Source organism: Centroberyx gerrardi, chromosome 9 (assembly GCF_048128805.1).
Source record: "Centroberyx gerrardi isolate f3 chromosome 9, fCenGer3.hap1.cur.20231027, whole genome shotgun sequence".
In the NCBI taxonomy this organism is placed as follows: domain Eukaryota; kingdom Metazoa; phylum Chordata; class Actinopteri; order Beryciformes; family Berycidae; genus Centroberyx; species Centroberyx gerrardi.
This window is the reverse complement of record NC_136005.1, coordinates 22,013,425-22,033,296: the sequence shown is the minus strand read 5'-3', so window position 1 is coordinate 22,033,296 and position 19,872 is coordinate 22,013,425. Positions and strand designations below refer to the sequence as shown.

At 42.6% G+C, this 19,872-nt stretch overlaps 1 protein-coding gene across 1 annotated transcript; it reads left to right on the top strand.

Annotated features, from left to right (window-relative positions):
* The first annotated feature begins 9,751 nt into the window (after positions 1-9,751).
* Positions 9,752-13,793, top strand: gorab (golgin, rab6-interacting). Its single transcript, XM_071913458.2, has 5 exons — positions 9,752-9,956; positions 10,135-10,462; positions 10,990-11,091; positions 11,189-11,329; positions 12,891-13,793. The coding sequence occupies exons 1-5, from the start codon at positions 9,902-9,904 to the stop codon at positions 13,357-13,359; spliced, it is 1,095 nt and encodes a 364-aa protein (XP_071769559.2). The 5' UTR covers positions 9,752-9,901; the 3' UTR covers positions 13,360-13,793.
* Positions 13,794-19,872: the final 6,079 nt, after the last annotated feature.

Below are 19,872 nucleotides of genomic sequence, written 5' to 3'. Positions count from 1 at the left end.
GGCCCAAATAACAGGCGATGGTGGATGTCTGACTCCGAGCCGAGGCTCCTTGCCATCGTCAGCCGGTAACGTGAGTAATGAGCTTTGTCAGACGCTGGCGGCTGACTGATGTTTTCCACCGCAGACGAACCTCCCTAAGAGCTGATGGCCACATGCTAACGACAGCTCCATGCAAATGGCGGCGTATCTGACGCGGCCCCTAAAGAGGAAGGTGATGAGATGATTGGCGTAATACACCCACTGCTTTCTCGGCTCGGGGTCAGGACCCGCTGGAGTATCGATACGGGTTGCTGTGTGTTGTTCGGTTGAGATTACAGCATGAGGGAGCAGAGTTAGCCTTAAGCACGCACAGTGTACTCCGCCAGTTCAAAATGAACGCTCACTTCTTTAACCTATACAATTTTTGTCTCTTAACTTCTTCAACAATTTCAACTTTCAACTGTCAGAGCCTGTTGTAATATCAGTATGGGTTACTGGATGTTTGATTGCTTTGGAATGATAACCTTGGGAAACAAGGAGCGAGCTGCAACCTCTGAGAGAGCACACCAAGGCTTCTTAAACTCCACAGTCAGGAAAATGGGACCTGTTTTTGTTGAATACACTCTTAACAAGAGTATGTTTCATGTGCCCCTGACACGTCACACATTTTTGTCTCTTCTTCAGCACCGATTCCACTCTTAGCTGTAGATTAGAGCCTGCTGAAATGTTTATGCGGGTTACTGTAAATGGACGTAAACTCCGTCTGGGGCTTACCTTGAAAAAACAAAACATTCAGTTCCTCTTGGAGAAAACTAGATAAAGATTTAATGGTCTTTGGGTCCAGAGGTGGCCATTTTGGTCAACTCTTCTCCAAGAATAGCTGAACCATTTCATTGTTTGTCAGTTCACGTTGATTCATGCGTCCTGGTGGAGCGGCGATGTTGCGACAGATTTTTTCCCCTCTGGGATGCAACTTGCAAATTTCGTCTCTCAGCCTCCTGTGACCCAAACTAATGACAGCACATTTTTATTCTTGTCATGTGGGAAGCCATCAGACACAGGCCCATGGCCCATTTTGGGCCTTGATCCACAGTTTAAGAAATACTGACACAGTGGAACAAAAGCAGACTTAAACTAGTTCAGTATGAAGGTCCAGCATTCTCCCCTGCTCTTAAGATTGTTTTCTGTCAAACTAATAGTTTCAGCTTGACTGACAACTTGGGTGTTTGCATCTAGAAAATTAAATAGTATAAATGCTTCCCTATTTGTTTTACGGTGAGTGATCGTTTCCCTCGACGGGCTGATTGAGTGGAAATATAAAGAGAAGAAACCAAACAAACAAAAAGAGCATTAAAGCCCTCTGCTTTACAGGACACACCCTTTGTGTTTCTAACACATTAAGGAAACCTTGAGGCCACTTGTAAAATAAAACAACATCTTTCTCTCTTGGCCATAAAATAAAACAACATTGGCTGCCTCCGCAAAAAAACACACAGGCAGCACTTTTCTCCCTGTTTTTCTCAGAGAAGAATGATTGTAAATGTGTAATTAAATTAATAAAATAGTCCTGGGCAGTAAATCACTGTCCCTGCGGATGCCTGATTGCACAATTGTGTGTGTGTGTGCGTGTGTGCGCATGAATACGTTCTTGCATGCAAGCGTAGATGTATGCGTAAGTGTGTGTGCATGAGTGTGTGGTTACGGGTTAGCATATTAAAAACAAAATGGTAACAAAGGCTTTAAATGTTCCCCAACCCTCGGGGCAAGGCTCTCACACAGCATTACCTCTAGCGGTTTCTTAGCTAGCTGAGGTGGGGCGCTGTGGCATTAGGCTACGCTGCGTTGTGCCAGTTTTTGCCATAATAAAGGCATTAAAACGCTCCTCATTAAACTATTTTGGGCACAGGGGTTGGCGTGGGGGTGGGGGGGGGGGTGGGGGGGGGGGGGGGGGGGGTGCTGAGGGTTGGGAGGGGGCACAAACATTAAGGCAGAGGCATTCGCTGCCAGTGGTTCTGTGCCAGGGCACCTCTATGTCACTGGTGGCTACAGGGATGTAATTACAAACACATGCTTATTAATGGGGCTTCAGGGGACCTGTGAGATGAATGGATGAGAGAGAGAGAGGGAGAGAGAGAGAGAGGGGGGGGGGGGGGATAACCTTCAAGGGTGTAGAAGAGGAAAAGGTGTAACCGTCAGTAAGCAAACATGAAAAAGCAAGGGATGGAGTCAGTTGTGTCCTCCTCCCAGAGTTGTTTAACACCATGTGAGCAGGAACAACGGCTACTCGTCCGCAGTAGCGCCGAATGGGATTTGCCAAGGCCAGGAGCAGCTCAACATTTTCATAAAGTTAAAAAAATCAAATCCAGTCCTCTTTTATTTGACTTTTTTACTCGAGAAATGTTGTATCAGGAGCATTTGATTGACATATATAATGAAGCGGGCTCGGGTAGAGCTGGCAGGACCTGCAGTGGAAACCAGGATCTTGTGTAACATCTGAGGTGCCTGATAGTAATGATGATGATAGGAAAGAAAGTGGGCACGGATTGGCCGTCTTGCCCAACCTCCCCATGGCAACCCCTCATGTTTACGTTAAATGTGGGACAAATAACAGCGCCAGAGCTCTGATGTGGTGCGATGGTAATCATGTCACCGAGAAAGAGAGAGCGAGAGAGAGACAGAGAGGCAGAGAGAGAGAGACTCTTTGAGAAATGATCAACACCAACAAACTCACTGATGAAAGAGCCTGGCCGCAGATTCAAACGCCTCATTTCATGAATAAATTTAGACGGGCGTTAAGAAAAACTGCTGTGGTGGCGACAGCAGATACATTTATGAGGTTGTAACTCAAATTAGATAAACAAATGGCAGAAATCAAATTACTCGGCTGTCTCTTGTGTTCGACTGCTGTTCTCTGAGAAGATAGCCAGGGACCGTTTAGCTATAGCTGTTCAGACTGAGGGAAAGTGTCTAACCTAGATAATCCTGTACTGTGGTGCCCAACATAAAGACATGGATCAAACATTTGCCTTGCAACACTTAGGATTACTTATTCTTTCTCAAATGATAACTGGACAGCGATCATGTTACACAACATATCTGTCCCTCAAGCAACACCATTTGTGCTTTCTTACGGCTAAAAAGTAGACCAATATTGTTTTCAACTTTCCAAATAATTCCTCTTTGGGAATGAGGTAATGGTGAGGCACTGATTCTCTGCTGGGACGTCTATAAAGGCCTCAGCATGAGCTGTAAGTCTCCAACATACTGTATGTCAGTTTTGTATCTGTACACTCTTTTATTTTCACCGTCACTTCTTGTAAATAGAGAGAATACATGGCATAAATCAAACCATCATTGTTGGGATCCATTGCAACCAATTAATAGCTTAAGATGTTCTCTGATAACGTGACACTTACTGCCTACAATAAAATCCATGTGTAGTTTCTATTAAAGAACACTTTGTGTTTGTGTATGTGCACAAGTGTCAAGTGCATTCCTGTCTGTACGTATACATGTGCCTGCAAGTGTGTGAAGATGTGAGCTTTTCTTATGTGTGTGTGTGTGTGTGTGTGTGTGTGTGTAAGATAAGATAAGATAAGATAAGATAAGATTGCACTTTGTTGATCCCTTAGGGGAAATTCTGGAATGTGTGTGTGTGTGTCTGTATGTGTGTGTATCGATGTGTATATGTGCATGCGTTCCAGTGTGTGTTTCTGATTTGTGTGCCTACCTTGATATCAAACCATGTTCCCCATCTCTCAGTATCAACCAAGTGCTGGCTCTGTGTGTGTGAGTGTGCGTGTGTTTGTGTGCGCATGCAAACATGTGTGTGGAGTGCTTGTGACTGCTTGCCAGTATCCGTGTGTGTGTGTGTGTGTGTGTGTGTTTGTGATCTTTGTAACTGTTCCCATGATATCAGACCACCATGTTCCCGGTCCCCCAGTATCAGCTGGCCCGCTGCGGCTTGATGAGCCAGCTCAGGAATCTGTCACCCAGAGCAAAATGCATCATGATGTTTAGAATCAGTCCCACAAAATATGGAGGTGGTTTTTGAGGGGAATAGCTCGGCGACTTGGTCCCTGGATCTAATTAAGCGTGTATTTGTGGGAGGATATCTTGATCACAATGTGTGTGTGTGTGTGTGTGTGTGTCGGGCCCAGTTCTACTGTGAGACAATAGCTTTTCTGATGTGCCCCCTCCGTTTACTATCCCTTCTTCAATTCTTTAGTTCCATGGTAGAGAAATTTCAGATACCCTTTCGTGATTCTTTTCAGCAACTGGTGTGTGTGTGTGTTCAGCAACTGGTGTGTGTGTGGGGGGTTTTGGTAGTGTTGGTGGTGGGGGCTGAGGGTTCATCACAATCAAAACATTCATTCTTTGGATTCAAATAATGATGTGTCCCAATCATTCATTCAATTTATTCCACCCTGTTGATTCTCTGAATAAGAAAGCAAGAAAGCATCTCAAATCACAACAGATGTTCAAAAGACAAAACAGCATCAGATGTCTTTTAACAACTGACTGCTACTTTTATGCAAGGCTTGTTTACCGGAATGCTTTTTATTAATCTATTTTGGAGTCCCCCTAAAGTGTATGACCTCTTGTTTCAACCCACATTTGTACTGTTTTATATCCACAATCCATCGTTCCCAATAACATTTCTTTTAGAAACAATCAAATCAGTTTTATGTAATTGTTTATGAAGAACATAAAAAGGCCTAACAAGGCAAGGTCATAAATTAGTGTGATTATCACAGCCTTTCTGCTTGGAACAATGAGTCATTTTGCTTTGCATATCCACAAACATAAGGCATACTTCATATTTAATTCAATTAACTTGCTGCAGTGTGGGTTTCGGCTGACGCTAGGCATTTCGGAACCATAAATCTCTATTTTCTGTTCTCAGCGGGAGCTCCTTACCTCCGGGGCTGCCAACAACCCAAATCCATGACTCCTGTTCGTTTTGTTCCCCTTGTTTAGAGTCTAATGAAATCAGGTAATAAGGGTGTGGCGAATGGGAAGGGAGAGAGCGCTTATACACAAGACTACCAGAAACTCCAGGGGAGATGGGGCACCGCTATTCACTGTGCACCTATGCCAAAGCCAGAGACTGCTAATAGGCATTCTCTCTCTCTCTCTCTCTCTCTCCCCCCCTCTCTCTCCCCACCCTCCCCTTGCCCTTGATTGGGAGCAGATGTGTGTGTGTTACACTCTGGGAAATGGCTGAGATGAGAGACAGCGAGGCCGCCAGAGCCGCAATAAATTCATGGAATGGCTAATGAATAAAACAACAGCAGATTAAATGTGCCATAGCTAAAAATAATTTGATTAAGAATCAGATTCGGAGGCCAAATTGTTCGGGACCATGCTGGAGACAGCTGTATCTTTATTTGAGCTCTGGTGTGTGAGACCTTATTTTTCCTCTTAATGAGCTTCTAGGAGACTTCAATCTACGTCTTTTTATAGGGATTTCTGGGCAAAGCTTGTGGGCTATTGAATCAGTTGTCATCACATGTGATTGCCTGTTTAAACGTCCCAAGCTCTCTGACGCTCTTTAGCCTGCAATCAAGTTCAGTCTGGGTCAATCCAAAGTCATAACACTCCCTTATTCAGCCCATAACCTCCTTATATCAACAAGTGCCTCCCCAGCTCCCTGTCATTTCCACTAATCAAGCATCTATTCATCCTTACTTCCACTTCCAGCAGGATCGCTTCCCTTATGGCCTTTTGTTCTGGGCCTCCCCTCCTCTCTCTCTGAGTATCTGTCCTATCTAACTGTTTGCCGTTTTCATCTCTACACAAACTGACAGGCCGACTCCTCTCCTGGTTTTTCACCCATCTGCCCCGCTCGCTTCTGGGGCTGTGGCTGGGACTTGGCTCCTGGGGCTGCGGACGGCTGGATGTCAGAGTCTGAGGGCGGCTGGGACTGTTGAGGGCCTGTTGAAATGCGTTGAAAGCCTGGGCGCTGTCCAAGGAGCTCACTAGTACGTACAAAAGGGCCGCACATGGAGCGGGCTGCCAGGGGAAATAGAGCTGGGAGGCAGGTGAGACAGGGAAGCATTGTTTCATCGTGTTCCTCGTCCATACAGGTGGGACTGCTCAGAGCCTGGAGCACAGACCTCTGTTCAGATGGATGAGGGACACTCTCCAAGAACATTAAGAGGGCTTGGCATGAGGCTGGCATGGCAAAGAGCGAGAGCCAAGTCTGGAGGAAATGGTAATGATGGTGGAGGAACTCAGGTCCAGCAGTTATTCTGAGGTTTGATAGCCTTGTGCTCCGGTCTCCGAACACAGAGGGACAGCTGTAATGGAATCCAGTGAAATGATGACATCTGTAGTCGTGTGTATAACTCAAAAACCCCATCTCACGACATCGATGCAAGCCCATTGGGCAATCGTTTCCCTCCTCAGACAAAAGACTACAAGGAGAGAAAGAGAAATGTTGCGAGGCAGATGATAAAATAGTTGACTGAATCAAAATAGTATCTTCTTTCCTGAGAAAACCAGAGAAAAAGTGAGAGACAGATGCTGGGGGGGGGGAAGAGAAGGAGAGCGAACGAGAGATAAAGAGAAACAGCGTGCGTGATGTCAAGCCGCTGTTTAGCGCTGCAAACTGACTGCAGATGGCGGGACGAGAGGTCAGGGATGGAAATTAAAGAACAAATTCAGAACAGCAGCGGGGGAAGGTTGCTCTGGCCAAGACGGGGAAGAGGGCCGAGGGGTCAGCGCAGACCCGGCATATGGGTTTTTTAAACAGCAATTAGATGCACCCCCGGCTTCCAGCTCGGAGCCACGCCGGACGGCTTGACCCCTAATCATCCTCAATTTCGTCAGGCTCCGACTCTCTGATATGCGTCTCCTCAGATTGGCTGTTTATTTTTCACAGCACTTCCTGTTTGATGGAGCGTGAGCGGTGTGTCTTTATGGATAGCAGGCAGGGCAAAGGTGATGTGCACACTTGCTACATGCGTTAAATCATCCGCCCCCGCTATTCGTCAATCCTCTATTCAAAACAAATGTATCTCTACATTTCCCATTTCTTATATCCTACCCAGGTGTACAGTGTAAGTGTTGATGAGGGTTGATATTGTTGTACAACTTCTTGCCACTTTGATTCATTAGATACAGGATATAAGTTATAGGAGAGTTTTTCAAGTTATGTTTGAAACACAGTTTTCCACAATTACTTGTCCCAGTTGTCCCATATGATATTGCCACCCACATACTACATTTTCTTTAATTGGGCGTGTATAAACTGACTTTAGATTGATGTCCACTTGCTGTGTGTTAGAAGTTCACGCAGACTTTCTCCAGGGCTTATAAGACACATCCCTGCACACGTGGGCGACAGATCTGACACGTTGAACTTCTGAACTGAACACAGTCATCATCAGAACCCCCCCCCCCTCCATCTACACCACCCATTCCTAGAGGGGAGTTACACTTCCCCCCACCTCTAACCCTGATGTGCCTCCGAAGGTCATCTCCATAATGAGGCGTTGGCTACCCCCCACACCCTGCTAATCAGGGATCCAAGGCCGCCCCATCCTCGGCCGCCCTGGCCCGACACAGCAGCAGACGCACCCTAAATGGCCGGCCAGTCGCTCTCTCGCTGCCATCTGGCCTCCATGCCTGGCCCTGTCTCCACTCTGCCCTGGATTTATGCCCTCCTGAGGTGTTTCGCCTTTTAACTCGCATATAATTGGCCCCCAGATGCGAAAAAGATGTGGAGGCCAGTTTTTATTAGTTGCCAAGCAGAGGTCATTGTTTTTGCATCGCTCTGACTCCTCAGCATTGCCAAGGTTAAAAAGACACACTTTATGTCTGTACCTTGACCAATTACCCAGAGCCAATTTATAAAATGAGGAGTCCACACAAAGCTGTACATAAATTCAAGTAATTATGGAATAGAGAAAGCTGAAGTATAATGAAAACTTTATTTGTGAAAGGGTTGTGATGGTGTGTGTGCTAAATGACAGTAGTAAAAGGAGATCATTTGGATTCGGGTCTTTCCTACAAAGCCCTGTAATACTTAATATCCAGTTTCCTGGCCACAGACTGAACCTCCACCACCATGACTAACTCACCAGACATGACATGCCTGCTGTCAATTTGTATGAGTTAATAGGCGATATTCACAAGAAAATCACATAACATAAAACACTTTTTTGTTTAGGTGTACAGAACAGTGCGGCCTTCTGGAGAGCTGAATACAAGGTCTGACTTCATTTCAAAAGTAAACCCTGACAAGTGCAAAATGGTGGAACCTGTTTTGAAATAAAATCAAAAAGCGTGTAAATACGTGTGTCATACATATGCTTACAATATACAACTTTTGTGCACTGATTATGCTGCAACTATAGTCCAAAATGCAGCAGAAATAAAATGATAAAAAGCCCTCCAAAGAAGATGTTCCTAATACTACAGAAAAATGAAATAAAAGCTTAATATCTTAGTTTAAATTTGTAGTAGGCCTACTCTATTCATCTTTCCACAGAGCTCCCATGTCAGTTCTCCACAAAGTCTCCTACTTCACAGCAGAAAAATGCTCAGTATTAAACTACATAAATCACTTCTCAGTCTGATTTTCTGGTTTTCTTTCCTTCCCAATAGTCTAATACAACAATTCTCCATCTTTCTTGTGAAGGACACCAGTGCATTAGGCCCCGGAGAATGTTTTGTCACAAAGAGCCCCATCTCTGAAGATTTATGTTTTGGCATGTGTGTTTTTCGTAAAGAATTGCACAGCTGGAAGTTGAGAGATAACAAAAGACACAGTGAAACGTGATTAAAATCGTTGTGTAAATATACTATTCAATTTTGTCTATTTTGAGCAAATTAGATAATGTGAATGAATCAGTTTTGCTGTGGACCCCTGGAAACTGTCCAATGGCCCATGGGTGTCACTGACCTACTGTGGCTGATGAGGTATTGCTATATCTTGATTTGCTTGCCTAATGGCTTTTCAAGACAATTCCAGACAATTGAAAGAGATGAAAGCAAGAACAGTCTTTCTGGATCATAAAAACAGACCTATCCACAAAAAAGAACAAAGACAGTTTATGAGAGATGAAGTGAGCCATGGCCTCTGACAGTCGTGTCTGTTTATCCCTCTGCTTTGCAGTGAAGCCACTTAAATTTCATGCTGCTTTAACACAAAGCAGTTCTTTAATTAACCTCTGACCCCTCTGACCCACAGGCAATTAATCCCTCGAAGGCTGTAAGATCTGGACATGGCCTGGGATGGGAAATGAGTGGAAACAGGAATAAACAAATATAATTTGAAATCTGGATGTTTTACACAGCAAGTAATCTTTTGTCTACAATTATTTGACTCGTATCAGCCTTATTGGAATAACCCAGAAAGCCTAGGCTGCAAACAAATTCTCCATGCTCATTATAAGTAATGTATACTTTTCCATGAAAGGGTTAATTAAAACAACCTTCATCTAACATCACAACAAGCACTGCAATATCAGATTTTCAGAGGAGATTTATGGAATCAATTTACTATTAGGAACATGAGCGGATTGATACGTTTAGCCCATGATAAATATGCCTACTGTATTATAACATATATATTCAAATGTCTGTATAAATATACATCATCAAATAACTTAAGAATGAATTCTTCGTCATTTTCAAGAAATATTTGGTCGAATAAGGGAAATAAATTTCGTATTTTTCAGATTTCACGTTTTTTTTCCTCAGGCGCCATCTACAGCTTCACTTCACCGGTCTTTCTTGGGGTCCTTAACGTGGCATTCACAAACAAAGATGGCGGTCGTGTCCAGACTTTTGCAGAACTGATCCAATTATTTGAAGCTTTATAATGATTATTACCCGAGTTTACCATTCAAATATTTCATGTATGCATACTTTTGCTTTGTCAATCGAAGTATTTTAAGTTTAGGGTCGTAAAATGGCTGGTTGGGCAGGTTTTTCTGACGAGGAGCTACGGAAGTTGCAGCAGAAAGGTAACATTACCTAATCCTAGCCAGCTAGCATGAAGTTGTTACCTGCCAACCTGGCTAACTGTGGCTCTTGTATTGGCTTGGCATGTTCTTGACGTTTTCTGTACAAACTGCTCATATGGTCTGAATTAATCTCTTCCATATCCTCGACAATAATCATGTGTGCATGTGCTTGTACCAGACCAAGCGCTGCCCGCCGCGTTAGGTCGCGGTCGGAAACCTGCTCCAACCAACCGGAGTCGGCAGCAGCTACAGCGGGAGAGAGCCTTGCAGGTAGCCGCTCAACAGAAGGTTGAAGCCGGGTCTCCTGCTCTTCCACCGGAGCAGCAGCTCACCAGACCCCCGCCGAAAGATGTCCCTCGGCCCGCAGCCCCGGCAGGAGCTGCTGCTGCTGCCAAACCAGAAGTGGAGAAGCCCAAGGAAGAGAACCTGGCTGTAAACCACGAGCCAGCTGCAGCGGAGGTCTCGCCACCCGTTGTGAAAGAACTGGAGAAACAAGAGGTGGAATTGTTAGTAAGTTTTTGATATCGTACACACAGCAGACTACGTTATTCTTTATCGCTTGAAATGTATATTTTGTGGTTTTATACCATTCGCCTGTATAGCCCATGGTCCTCTGTTTTTATTAAAGACATATATCAGATATATTAGTGTACCACTGACCTTTGAACCTTTCACAGATACACTGGGATAAGCATAGATTGTCCCAATAATACAAACTTGACATTTTCATACAATAATGAATAATTAAATGTTATACTATGTGTTTATACAATGTGAATAATTTCTGTGTTGTTTCTCAAATAGTCTTTAGTATAGACGTTTGCTTTGATTTTCTTTCAAGAGATACATTTGTAGGATGGTTTCTCACAAATATTTTTCACAGGTATATTGGATGTTGTTAATTTCCTTCCCCAACTGTCAGTGTTGGTATCGGACCTAAAACACCTTTAATGTCTGGACTTTGTTTTTATTTTGCCTTGCTGATTTAAATATATATTTGTGTGTGTTCAATGCCCTTTATTTTTCATCACAGACGGGAAAAGACGCGTCTAGAGCTGCTCCAACAAGAGCAAAAAATGATCGAAGAGAGGAATAAGCGCAAAAAAGCTCTGCTTACAAAAACTATCGCTGAAAAGTAAGTACAGGTCCCATGGGAAATAGTCAGTGATAGTCATATAAGGAAATCGTGCTTATCAGCAAATTTGTAATCTCCAATGTCTTGTTCTCCACAGGTCCAAACAGACTCAGGCCGAGGCAGTGAAGCTGAAGAGAATCCAAAAGGAGCTCCAAGCCCTTGATGATATGGTGTCCAATGACATCGGCATCCTGAGAGGCAGGATAGAGCAAGCCAGCTGGGACTACAGTGCTGCCAGGTACACAGACGGAGCATGAAACAGTAAATAAACCAAACAAGAAAGGCATGAAACGGAAAAGGCAATTGACCGTTCAATAGTTATTTTATTTGTTTGGCTGAACTAGTCTGATTGTTTGAATAGAAATCCTAATTAATCAATTACAGCCTTGCAACGAAGGACATCATGAAGCCCAATGAGTGATTTATTTGTGCATTCTGCTAATCCGTTAAGAAAAATGCTCATCAGGGAATGGACATTTACTGTAAATCTTCTCCCTTCAAACTCTGGAAACACTGCCCCCTGCAGCATGTTCTGAGTATTCATGTAACAACATCATTTATACAGGCACACTTGTAATGCACATGTGTTTTCAAAGGCTTTGAACCACTTTCATCAGACATAGTCCCTCTCAGATGTTCTGGGTAGTCTTTAACTTTGACTCAACTTTCATGGATTAGGGATGCATGATTATAACTAAAAGGATAATCCTGATAATCCTCACAATTATTGATCAGACATATTAGTCTCAATGATTTTGGAAACAGATTTAAAAAAAAATTATTGAACTTCTTGCATCTTGAATAAAGATATCAGCTATTTTTAACTTATTCTTCAGTTCTTAATTAGTATTAAATTAACCAGCAATAGAAGCTGGAAAGTCCCTAAATCAGTATGAGACTGTCTTCAAGCTTATTGTGCTCCTCATTCACAGTAATATGATAAACCTGTAATTGACCTTGGGGTTGTTGCTGTGATCTCACTGTGCCTGTGCAGCCTGTTAGATTAGCTCAGTGTTAGCTCAGAGGAGCTCAGATGCTACAGTGTTTTTGTTACAGATGTTTGTATAACGGAGAGAGGACTGCGAGCTGCAGCAGCCTTGACCTTCAAGCACTCATTATAGTGGATTTTGTTATGATTCTTATGGTGATTTAATCAATTGTTGATATTACATTGAGGTGCAACAAAAACCCAAGTCAAAGTTTGTTAAGTTTTGTACTTGTTTGACATCTGGTTTGTTACCAAAATATTTCACTGCTAAAATGTTCCTCTATTCAGACATGCTGGGTGGATTTGGCTCAATCATCAGTGGGTCTGTACATTCTTACCTGAGATTTGGACTCTATGCCAGCTGCTCATTTAGTCTAAATTATCTTTAATCTTAAATGTAATCACTGGACTACTTCTCTTTTACGTTCAAGCAGACTTCTCACTTCAGTTTCGGCCTCATTTATGCTCATGCATGGTTAAGTTATGACAAAGAGCAGGTGTGAATAGACGAATAAGCTGCCTAATGTGCACTCAGCATAATTGGTCATAGTGCTCATTGTGAACAGGCGAGGAATGTAAATGGGAGTACTGGGATTTAATACAGGAGCCATTCTAAATTAAATGAAACAATCCTAATGTCACAAAATTAAATGGTTATTAATCAACGAAACTATAATATACACTGTCTTTTTTTTTTTTTACTATTTTAATTTTGATTCTGTTCATTTCAGTTTTTGATTCTTTTCTTTCCCCTGTTTTTCTCCCATTATTTCCGCACTTTGTGTGCCATCCTCGCCACGTCCCTGCACAGGAAGCGCTATGAGAAGGCGGAGGCCGAGTACGTGACGGCCAAGCTGGACCTGCACAGGAAGACCGACGTGAAGGAGCAGCTGACGGAGCACCTCTGTGCCATCATCCAGCAGAACGAGCTGCGCAAGGCCCATAAGCTGGAGGAGCTGATGCAACAGCTGCAGCTCCAGGCCACTGAAGAAGAGCTGGAGAAGGAGAGGCAGAGGGAGATGGCGGAGGAGGAAAAAAGCAGGAGCTGTGTGGCGAACCCAGGGGATGGGAAAAAGGAAAACGGCGTCCAGGAGAATCAGGAGGGAACAGTGCATTCTGCCCAAGTCCATGGGTCCACAGAGGGAGAGACTGTGAAGCAGGGGGCGGGTGCCACCGTCCACCAAGACTGCCCCCCAGTGACTGAACCAACACAGACTGACCAAGACTGTAAAATACTTGAAAACTGTCATCAGAGTGAAGCGCTGGCGTCTGCCTCCTGATGCTCAGGGAGGAAGGGTACTGAGATTGTCACTTATTCCCCACTATAGGGATCACTACAACACAACAGCAATGTATTCCACTAATACTATTGGACAGGTGCCATGTTTTTCATCTGCAGCGGTCCTGTACGCCTGTACCTGGAGGGCCGGAGTATCATATTCAGTCCTGCACGGTGCCAGACTGCCCATCGCTGAGTAAATTAAAAATGTATTTCATTACCGTTTTGCTCCAGTTGGTTGCTCTTCATGTGGGTGCTTCTAAAAAATGCTCCTTTCCGAGCTCCTCTTCAAAACATGTGGTTTTACATCATATGTGAATTATCTCTTCCCAAAGGTTGAATTCAAAAAGATGACTGTTTTTGATTGCTGTGTCTCTGTGGCAGGGATGAAAGACGGTTAGTGTTTACTTCCTGGAAAATCTCTCTTGTGTTGAGCAGATGGGGGGTGGGGTAGGGGGGGGGAAGGATTAATCCATTTATGTTACGAACATAAACCCATGTATTGTATGTTGTAGATCAACATATTAGCTCGGGTTAGGGTAGTATTTCACAAAGCTAATTTTCCTCTGTCAGTGCAGTTGAGGAGCAGCATCTGCAGTGGGCCTCCTAAATGGTAAGGTGATATCTCTTAATGTATGTATGGATGCATGCAGGCCCTCAGTTGAGAAAATTCCACTGCATGTACTTCTGCACCGCTACGGCCTTAGAGGAGTTTATTTTCACATGGAGCTGCACATCGAGCAATGTGTCCAGAATAATATATGACATTAATCTAGTGCGAATGTTAAGCTTTATATCGTATGTGATGTGACCCGGCTGTTTAAGTCTGGTTTGTTAGTTTGTTAAACCTGCTTAACTGTATAATGTTAAATGATATCGAAACAAATGTCTGATGCATATACAATGTGGGAAGTGGTCTTATTTAAATGGATAAATATTTAAAAAAAGTTTATTTTAGATATACTGTACTGTCTCATATCATTTTACTAAAATAAAATTAAAAAAGCATAATGTATTTCCTAATGCTCTGGCCTTTATTTGATTTATTTTTTTTCTCACAGCTCGGTGGATGTTCACATAGGAATACACACTTGTCATTGCAGCTGTATGAAATGAGAGCTTTAATCCTCTCGAGCTGTCTGTAAGGCTTTGCTGTAGCTGCAGGTTATCTGCATGGCTGACACAGATTCCCTGAAGCTTGTGGTGCGGGAAGGAATTTACGGAGAAGACTTTTCGGACTCCCATCGCTTTTTCAAGTCGTTTTAAAGTGCAGTAAGTGTTTCTGTAAACCGCTTTGAGATTTTACAGCGCTTTGGTCACATCTGGCCGTCTGAACGAGAGCCCATAAAAGCAGCTCTTTTAATTAGTTGGAGGAGGTAGTAGTGAGTGACCACCGCATGTCCCCAGCACCTCCAAGGTCAGGGAGTGAGGCCGTTTGATATCCTGGTTCTGCTGATGGCGGATCTCATTTCTAATTTGTGAGGGCCTGTATTATATTACATAGATATATAAAAATAAGGAGGTGCGTAATGGAGGACCTCCAATCAGTGATCATAAGACAATCGACAATATAAAAAGAAATGTCACATTTTCAGAAAAGTACTAATTTATGCATTTACCTAAACTCTTAAAAGACGCAATATCTTCATAAAACTTGCACCCGTTTGATACATGTTATGAATTTATGTCATGAAGATTTATGTCAGCTTAAAAATTTGGGTAAACTTAATTCCGCAAATAAAAAACTGTGTAAACTGAGTTTAGCTGGGTTTACTACCATCATCCACCTCAATACTTCTGTTTTAGATGGGAATAATAATTGTCACGGGCCTTTGAGATAATTCAGTTATCCTCAGGGGGGCTCCTTGTGAAAAGAAATATGCTCTTGATTATCTGGAAAAGAAAAAAGATAGGCTACAGGCTGTGGAGATTATGGCATCCACAGGGCTTAAAAAAGCATGAATTGGTTATACATTGGAAATACATTTCCATTTTTGTTTTGTGAGGCGCTGGGCCCAACTTCAGAGAGCGGTGGATTTTAAAGCAATGTGTGATTTATGTGGCGCTGGCGTCCCTCGACAGGTCGAGAAAGGCCCTGTAACCCGAGAGCCCAAGACCGAAAAAAAAAACTCCACTAAAATCAACTTTAACTGAAAATCTTAGCCATCTGGCCAAGGCTTTACGTCGACATTATTGAATTTTGACCTTGTCGCTATACCTGTGAACGACACGGATGCGACCTAAATAGACTTAATTGGATCAGAGTCATGATGTCAATTTGATCTATTTTTAATCTTGTTGCAATCTAATAACTTATAAGGTGCTATCAAACATTGGGGCTTTAAAGCTCGAGCTCCTATTGTGCATTTTAGTGATTTGCTTTGGCAACTGAAAATTCTTGTCCAGTCTTTGGTGTAAATAACCCAATCTCATTTCACTCATTTTAATAAAATTCATTATTTCATAAATTCATTCCATTTTCCTTTTCTGACGCACGGAGTAGCTGGACCAGACAAGGAATAGACTGTTAAATCAGGACAATAAATAGAGAATTAGAATCTCTCAGTAAAACTGTAAAACAGACTCTAATCTTGTCAGGCTGTGTTATAGATGCTGATGTAGGCCCAGTCTTATTTTCTCATGTCGATGAGCCTCAAAATAAGGACAGGTCAAGGTTATACAGCAATTCAATTTGGATCAAAGTGAGAGTAGTTACATCTTTTGCGTCGTTACTGAAAAAAAATAAAAATAATTTAACCTATTTCAAAATGCTTAATTTGGCCTTTTCGTTTTCAATCAAAGAATATCTTAAGCCTGTAGCCCAAAATGAGTATAACATAAAATCAACAAAAGGGCTGCATCTCATCAGTTATTTGTTCCTAATTAATGGCCCACATGCCATTCAACAGACAAGTCAAAATGGGCGCATTTAATGAAAACTTCCACTTGATCCTAATGTGTTTTCTTTCGCTGTTGATTCAGTGGTGTATTAGCTCAGTCCTGCTCTTGGCCCCAGGCTGGATCACGGGCCTGCGAGCCGCTGTGTGTCCCGGCTGGCCCGGCTGCAGGCCGCTGTCCAGTGACCCTTGGTGCTGATTGGGGTAGCGCATTGGCCCCTGTCCTGTTTTATTTCCCTAATTGGGAGTAAATGGCCTCCTTGTTGACTCTTTACATCCTGTGCGGGAAACCATATGTTGCCGACACACTCCCCTACTCCTCCTGATTGCAGCGACTGGGGAATTCTCATCGTCCGACTGCTGAGCTGCAAATCTTTCGCACAGACCGAGAGCTGATTACAACTTTCAGTGCAGTCTGTCAAAGGCTGAACAGTCAATTGTGGGTTATTTCACTAAACAACAAGCCTCATAATCTGAACTGTAGAAATGCAGAGTTTATAGATATTTGGCCTGTTAGGCAATAAGGTTGCCTGAGCGTGCAGAATGTTTCCACTTAGTATAACCATGGTTTGATGGTCTAACATTGTCGATGCTTTATGAGTGCCACTCTGTCCCCTCTTCACTACGGTTTATGACTCATTTTCTGATATTGTTTCTATTGTTGCAGTGCTCGGCGCGGAGTGCAGCGTTATAATTGTAAACGGGCGGTGGTGTTCCGACATAAAAAGCAATCTGCTCCTGATTAAACAACACGGAGAGTTTACAAAGCAGTGCCCGTGTGAAATTAATTCACCCGCACTGATTCTCATTAGAAACCTAACCGCTGGCTTTGCTTTCATGGGGGAGGACGGGGACGGGTGTAACACTGCAACACAGTGATGTGGTGGTGAATATAAAGATGGGTGAACTATAACCTCCAGTCAGTGATTATCATAAGACAAAAAAACACCAGTGTAAACAAAATCGGTTATATAAAAAAACATGAATTTATGTTTTTCTCTGTAAAAGATATTCTCATACAATACACCCAGTTCATACTCCTCACTGAATTCCCGTTATAATTTATGTAAAGGTGGGTAGGCTGAGTTTATGTGGCTTTTCCCTCCACTGAATGCCACCCACCGTCTCTCCAAGTTTGAGAGGGCTAAGCTATGGATCAACTAATTAACACTGTACATGCATTTAGTCCTGACGTGAGTGGAAGTGCGGAGCTTCATGGTTCTGTGAGCAAGTGCCATTTTTTTTTTGCACACAAACCCGATTTTTAAAACAGTACAGTAATTTATGACAAGTTCTGTTTTTGGCTTGTGCAGCCTGTGTTTCAGTTAGGCCCTTCAAGCATATTGGGCTACAGATCAGTCTTTCATGATTTATGTAATGTACTTTATCAAAGCTAATTCTGAGCCCAGAGTCTGCATGGCTGCCAGGGTCGCAGACAGTTGTAGCATTCTTCAGGCCTGTATGTCATAACTTGCGCCCATCAATGCGCATCAGATTTATTTTATTTAGTTTCGAGCATGACAAACAGTAAAATACAGTGTGTTACAAGGTTCAGAGATATCTTGATATTTTATATCATTGGTTATATCATGCTTGTAGACACACACATACTCCTAGGCTACATACAAATGCACACAAAAACACACTTATACATACACATACAAATACACATATAGGCCTACATATAGGCTACACACACACACACACACACACACACACACACACACACACACACACACACACAAATATACTTAGAACAGCATGCAGAATTTGCTATTGGGTATGGAAACAGTTGATTGGTTCCATGCAGTGTTTCTCTTTTAGCTCTCTCTTTACATCTTTACATGTGTGTGTGGATTGAGGTGCTGTTGTTTGATTTTTTTTTTAAAACATTCACATTAGCACATTATGTGTTATGTGGCCTATAATTAATTTAATTATGCTTGTAATTATTATATTGAAGAATGAACAATATGCAGCCTTGTTTCCACATTTGATTGGTTGTCACAGATAACTCCACTTAAGCTGACGCTGCGGATTTCAGTGAGGTGTCTCATCTGTCTTTGAGACAATACGTTTCCTTTTCGGCATTGTAGAGACTGAAAGGATGCTGTTTTGTTTTGAACAGGTGGAAGTACAATGTTGCCACATTTTGACGTCTCATAGGTGAAATAACCGGAGTAATGAGGAATTTACCAAAACGAATTACTCTCCCTACTCTCCCAGTCTCCCTTAGCCTGAATGCAAAAGCTGTGTGCTTCAATTACCGCAAAATATAAAAACATTAAAAACATTAAAAACATTCAAAAGAGCGCATGTTTTTAGTTAGTGCTCAGTTTTAAGGCAGAACTTATTATGGATGCTGTTATTCACAAAAATGTATGTCACTTATTTTGATCATTTGTGGTGACTGGACATCAAAAAGCACTGACTTTACTGCACAATTTCATAGGCAATATTTCAGGCACTTAAATTAAGTGAAATGGCTTTAATTTTAACGTTCACTTTAACTCACTCATGATTGTGTGCTAGTGTAACTCCTTTCCCCCGGTCGTATTCACAGCACACAGTTTCTCATCTCAAACGTTGATAACACACACTGTTGCTTTTGCCTTAAACCGTGAAGTTAACTTCTGAAACATAAAAAAAAAAAAAAAGTGTCCTGCGTTTCATAATGTCAATGCGAAACACATCTGCCTGTTGTCATTCTCATAGTCTCATATTTATATAGAGGCCTATACTTAGAAATTGTCCCATATTTTTGTGACAATATTTAATTCATTTAAATGAAGGTTAATGGTTTGCATGCGTAACACCAAGGATTATAAACTTTTTATATTAACACTTTTTCATAGGGATTGCAAAAGTGCTAATGAAATAAGTGTTGTTAATGGACCAAATAAAATCACCGGACAAAAAGACTTCCAATTTATCTAAATATAAATACATTTCTATATAAGTAATGAATCATTTTCTCAATTAAAACATAGCATATATAAAAGGTAAACCAAAGTCTCTCTCACGCATTCTGATACGGATTATTAGGTCCAAGCACATTTCTACCCTCCTGCTAAACACGGCGGTTCTCAGAGAGATACACCCGCTCTCTACTAAAGGTGAGGTCAGCTGCAGGATGGCACTTTCCATGTGGAGATGTTTTGACGTTTCCATTCGCCACGGACAAAATACAGCAGTCGGAGCAAATAGGCCACTTTTCGCATCGAAGTCTGCACAAAGAATAGGGGGCCTGGAGAAGACTTTGAGGCTGAGACTCGGGGAGGCTTTTTTGCCCTGGCACCGGAATGGACTTGTAGGCAGGAAAAGAGAATCTGGGGGGAAAACTAATGATGAAAAAGTCTACTCTATCCCTGCGCCTTCATTAAATACATGGAAAGAACGAGAGAGGCACATCTGGATTCAATCCGCGTCCCTTTGATGGCATCAAGTGTTCTTTTCCCAGATCAGGGGGCTGGAAGCTACGGGATGTCTATGGCAGCTTGGAGCCGAGAGTCTACTCTTGCCATCTGAACACATGGACCCCCCCCCCCATCACCCCTCCACCCATCACCCCTCCACCCCATCTCTCTCCCTTCATTCCTTCACCCCGCCACCCCAAC

Excerpts from the sequence above, each read along its gene's own strand:
- gorab (XM_071913458.2), top strand. The coding sequence starts at position 9,902 with ATGGCTGGTTGGGCAGGTTTTTCTGACGAGGAGCTACGGAAGTTGCAG. Across the intron at positions 10,463-10,989 it reads GAGAAACAAGAGGTGGAATT|ACGGGAAAAGACGCGTCTAG; the intron begins GTTAGTAAGTTT and ends TTTTCATCACAG. Across the intron at positions 11,330-12,890 it reads TGGGACTACAGTGCTGCCAG|GAAGCGCTATGAGAAGGCGG; the intron begins GTACACAGACGG and ends GTCCCTGCACAG.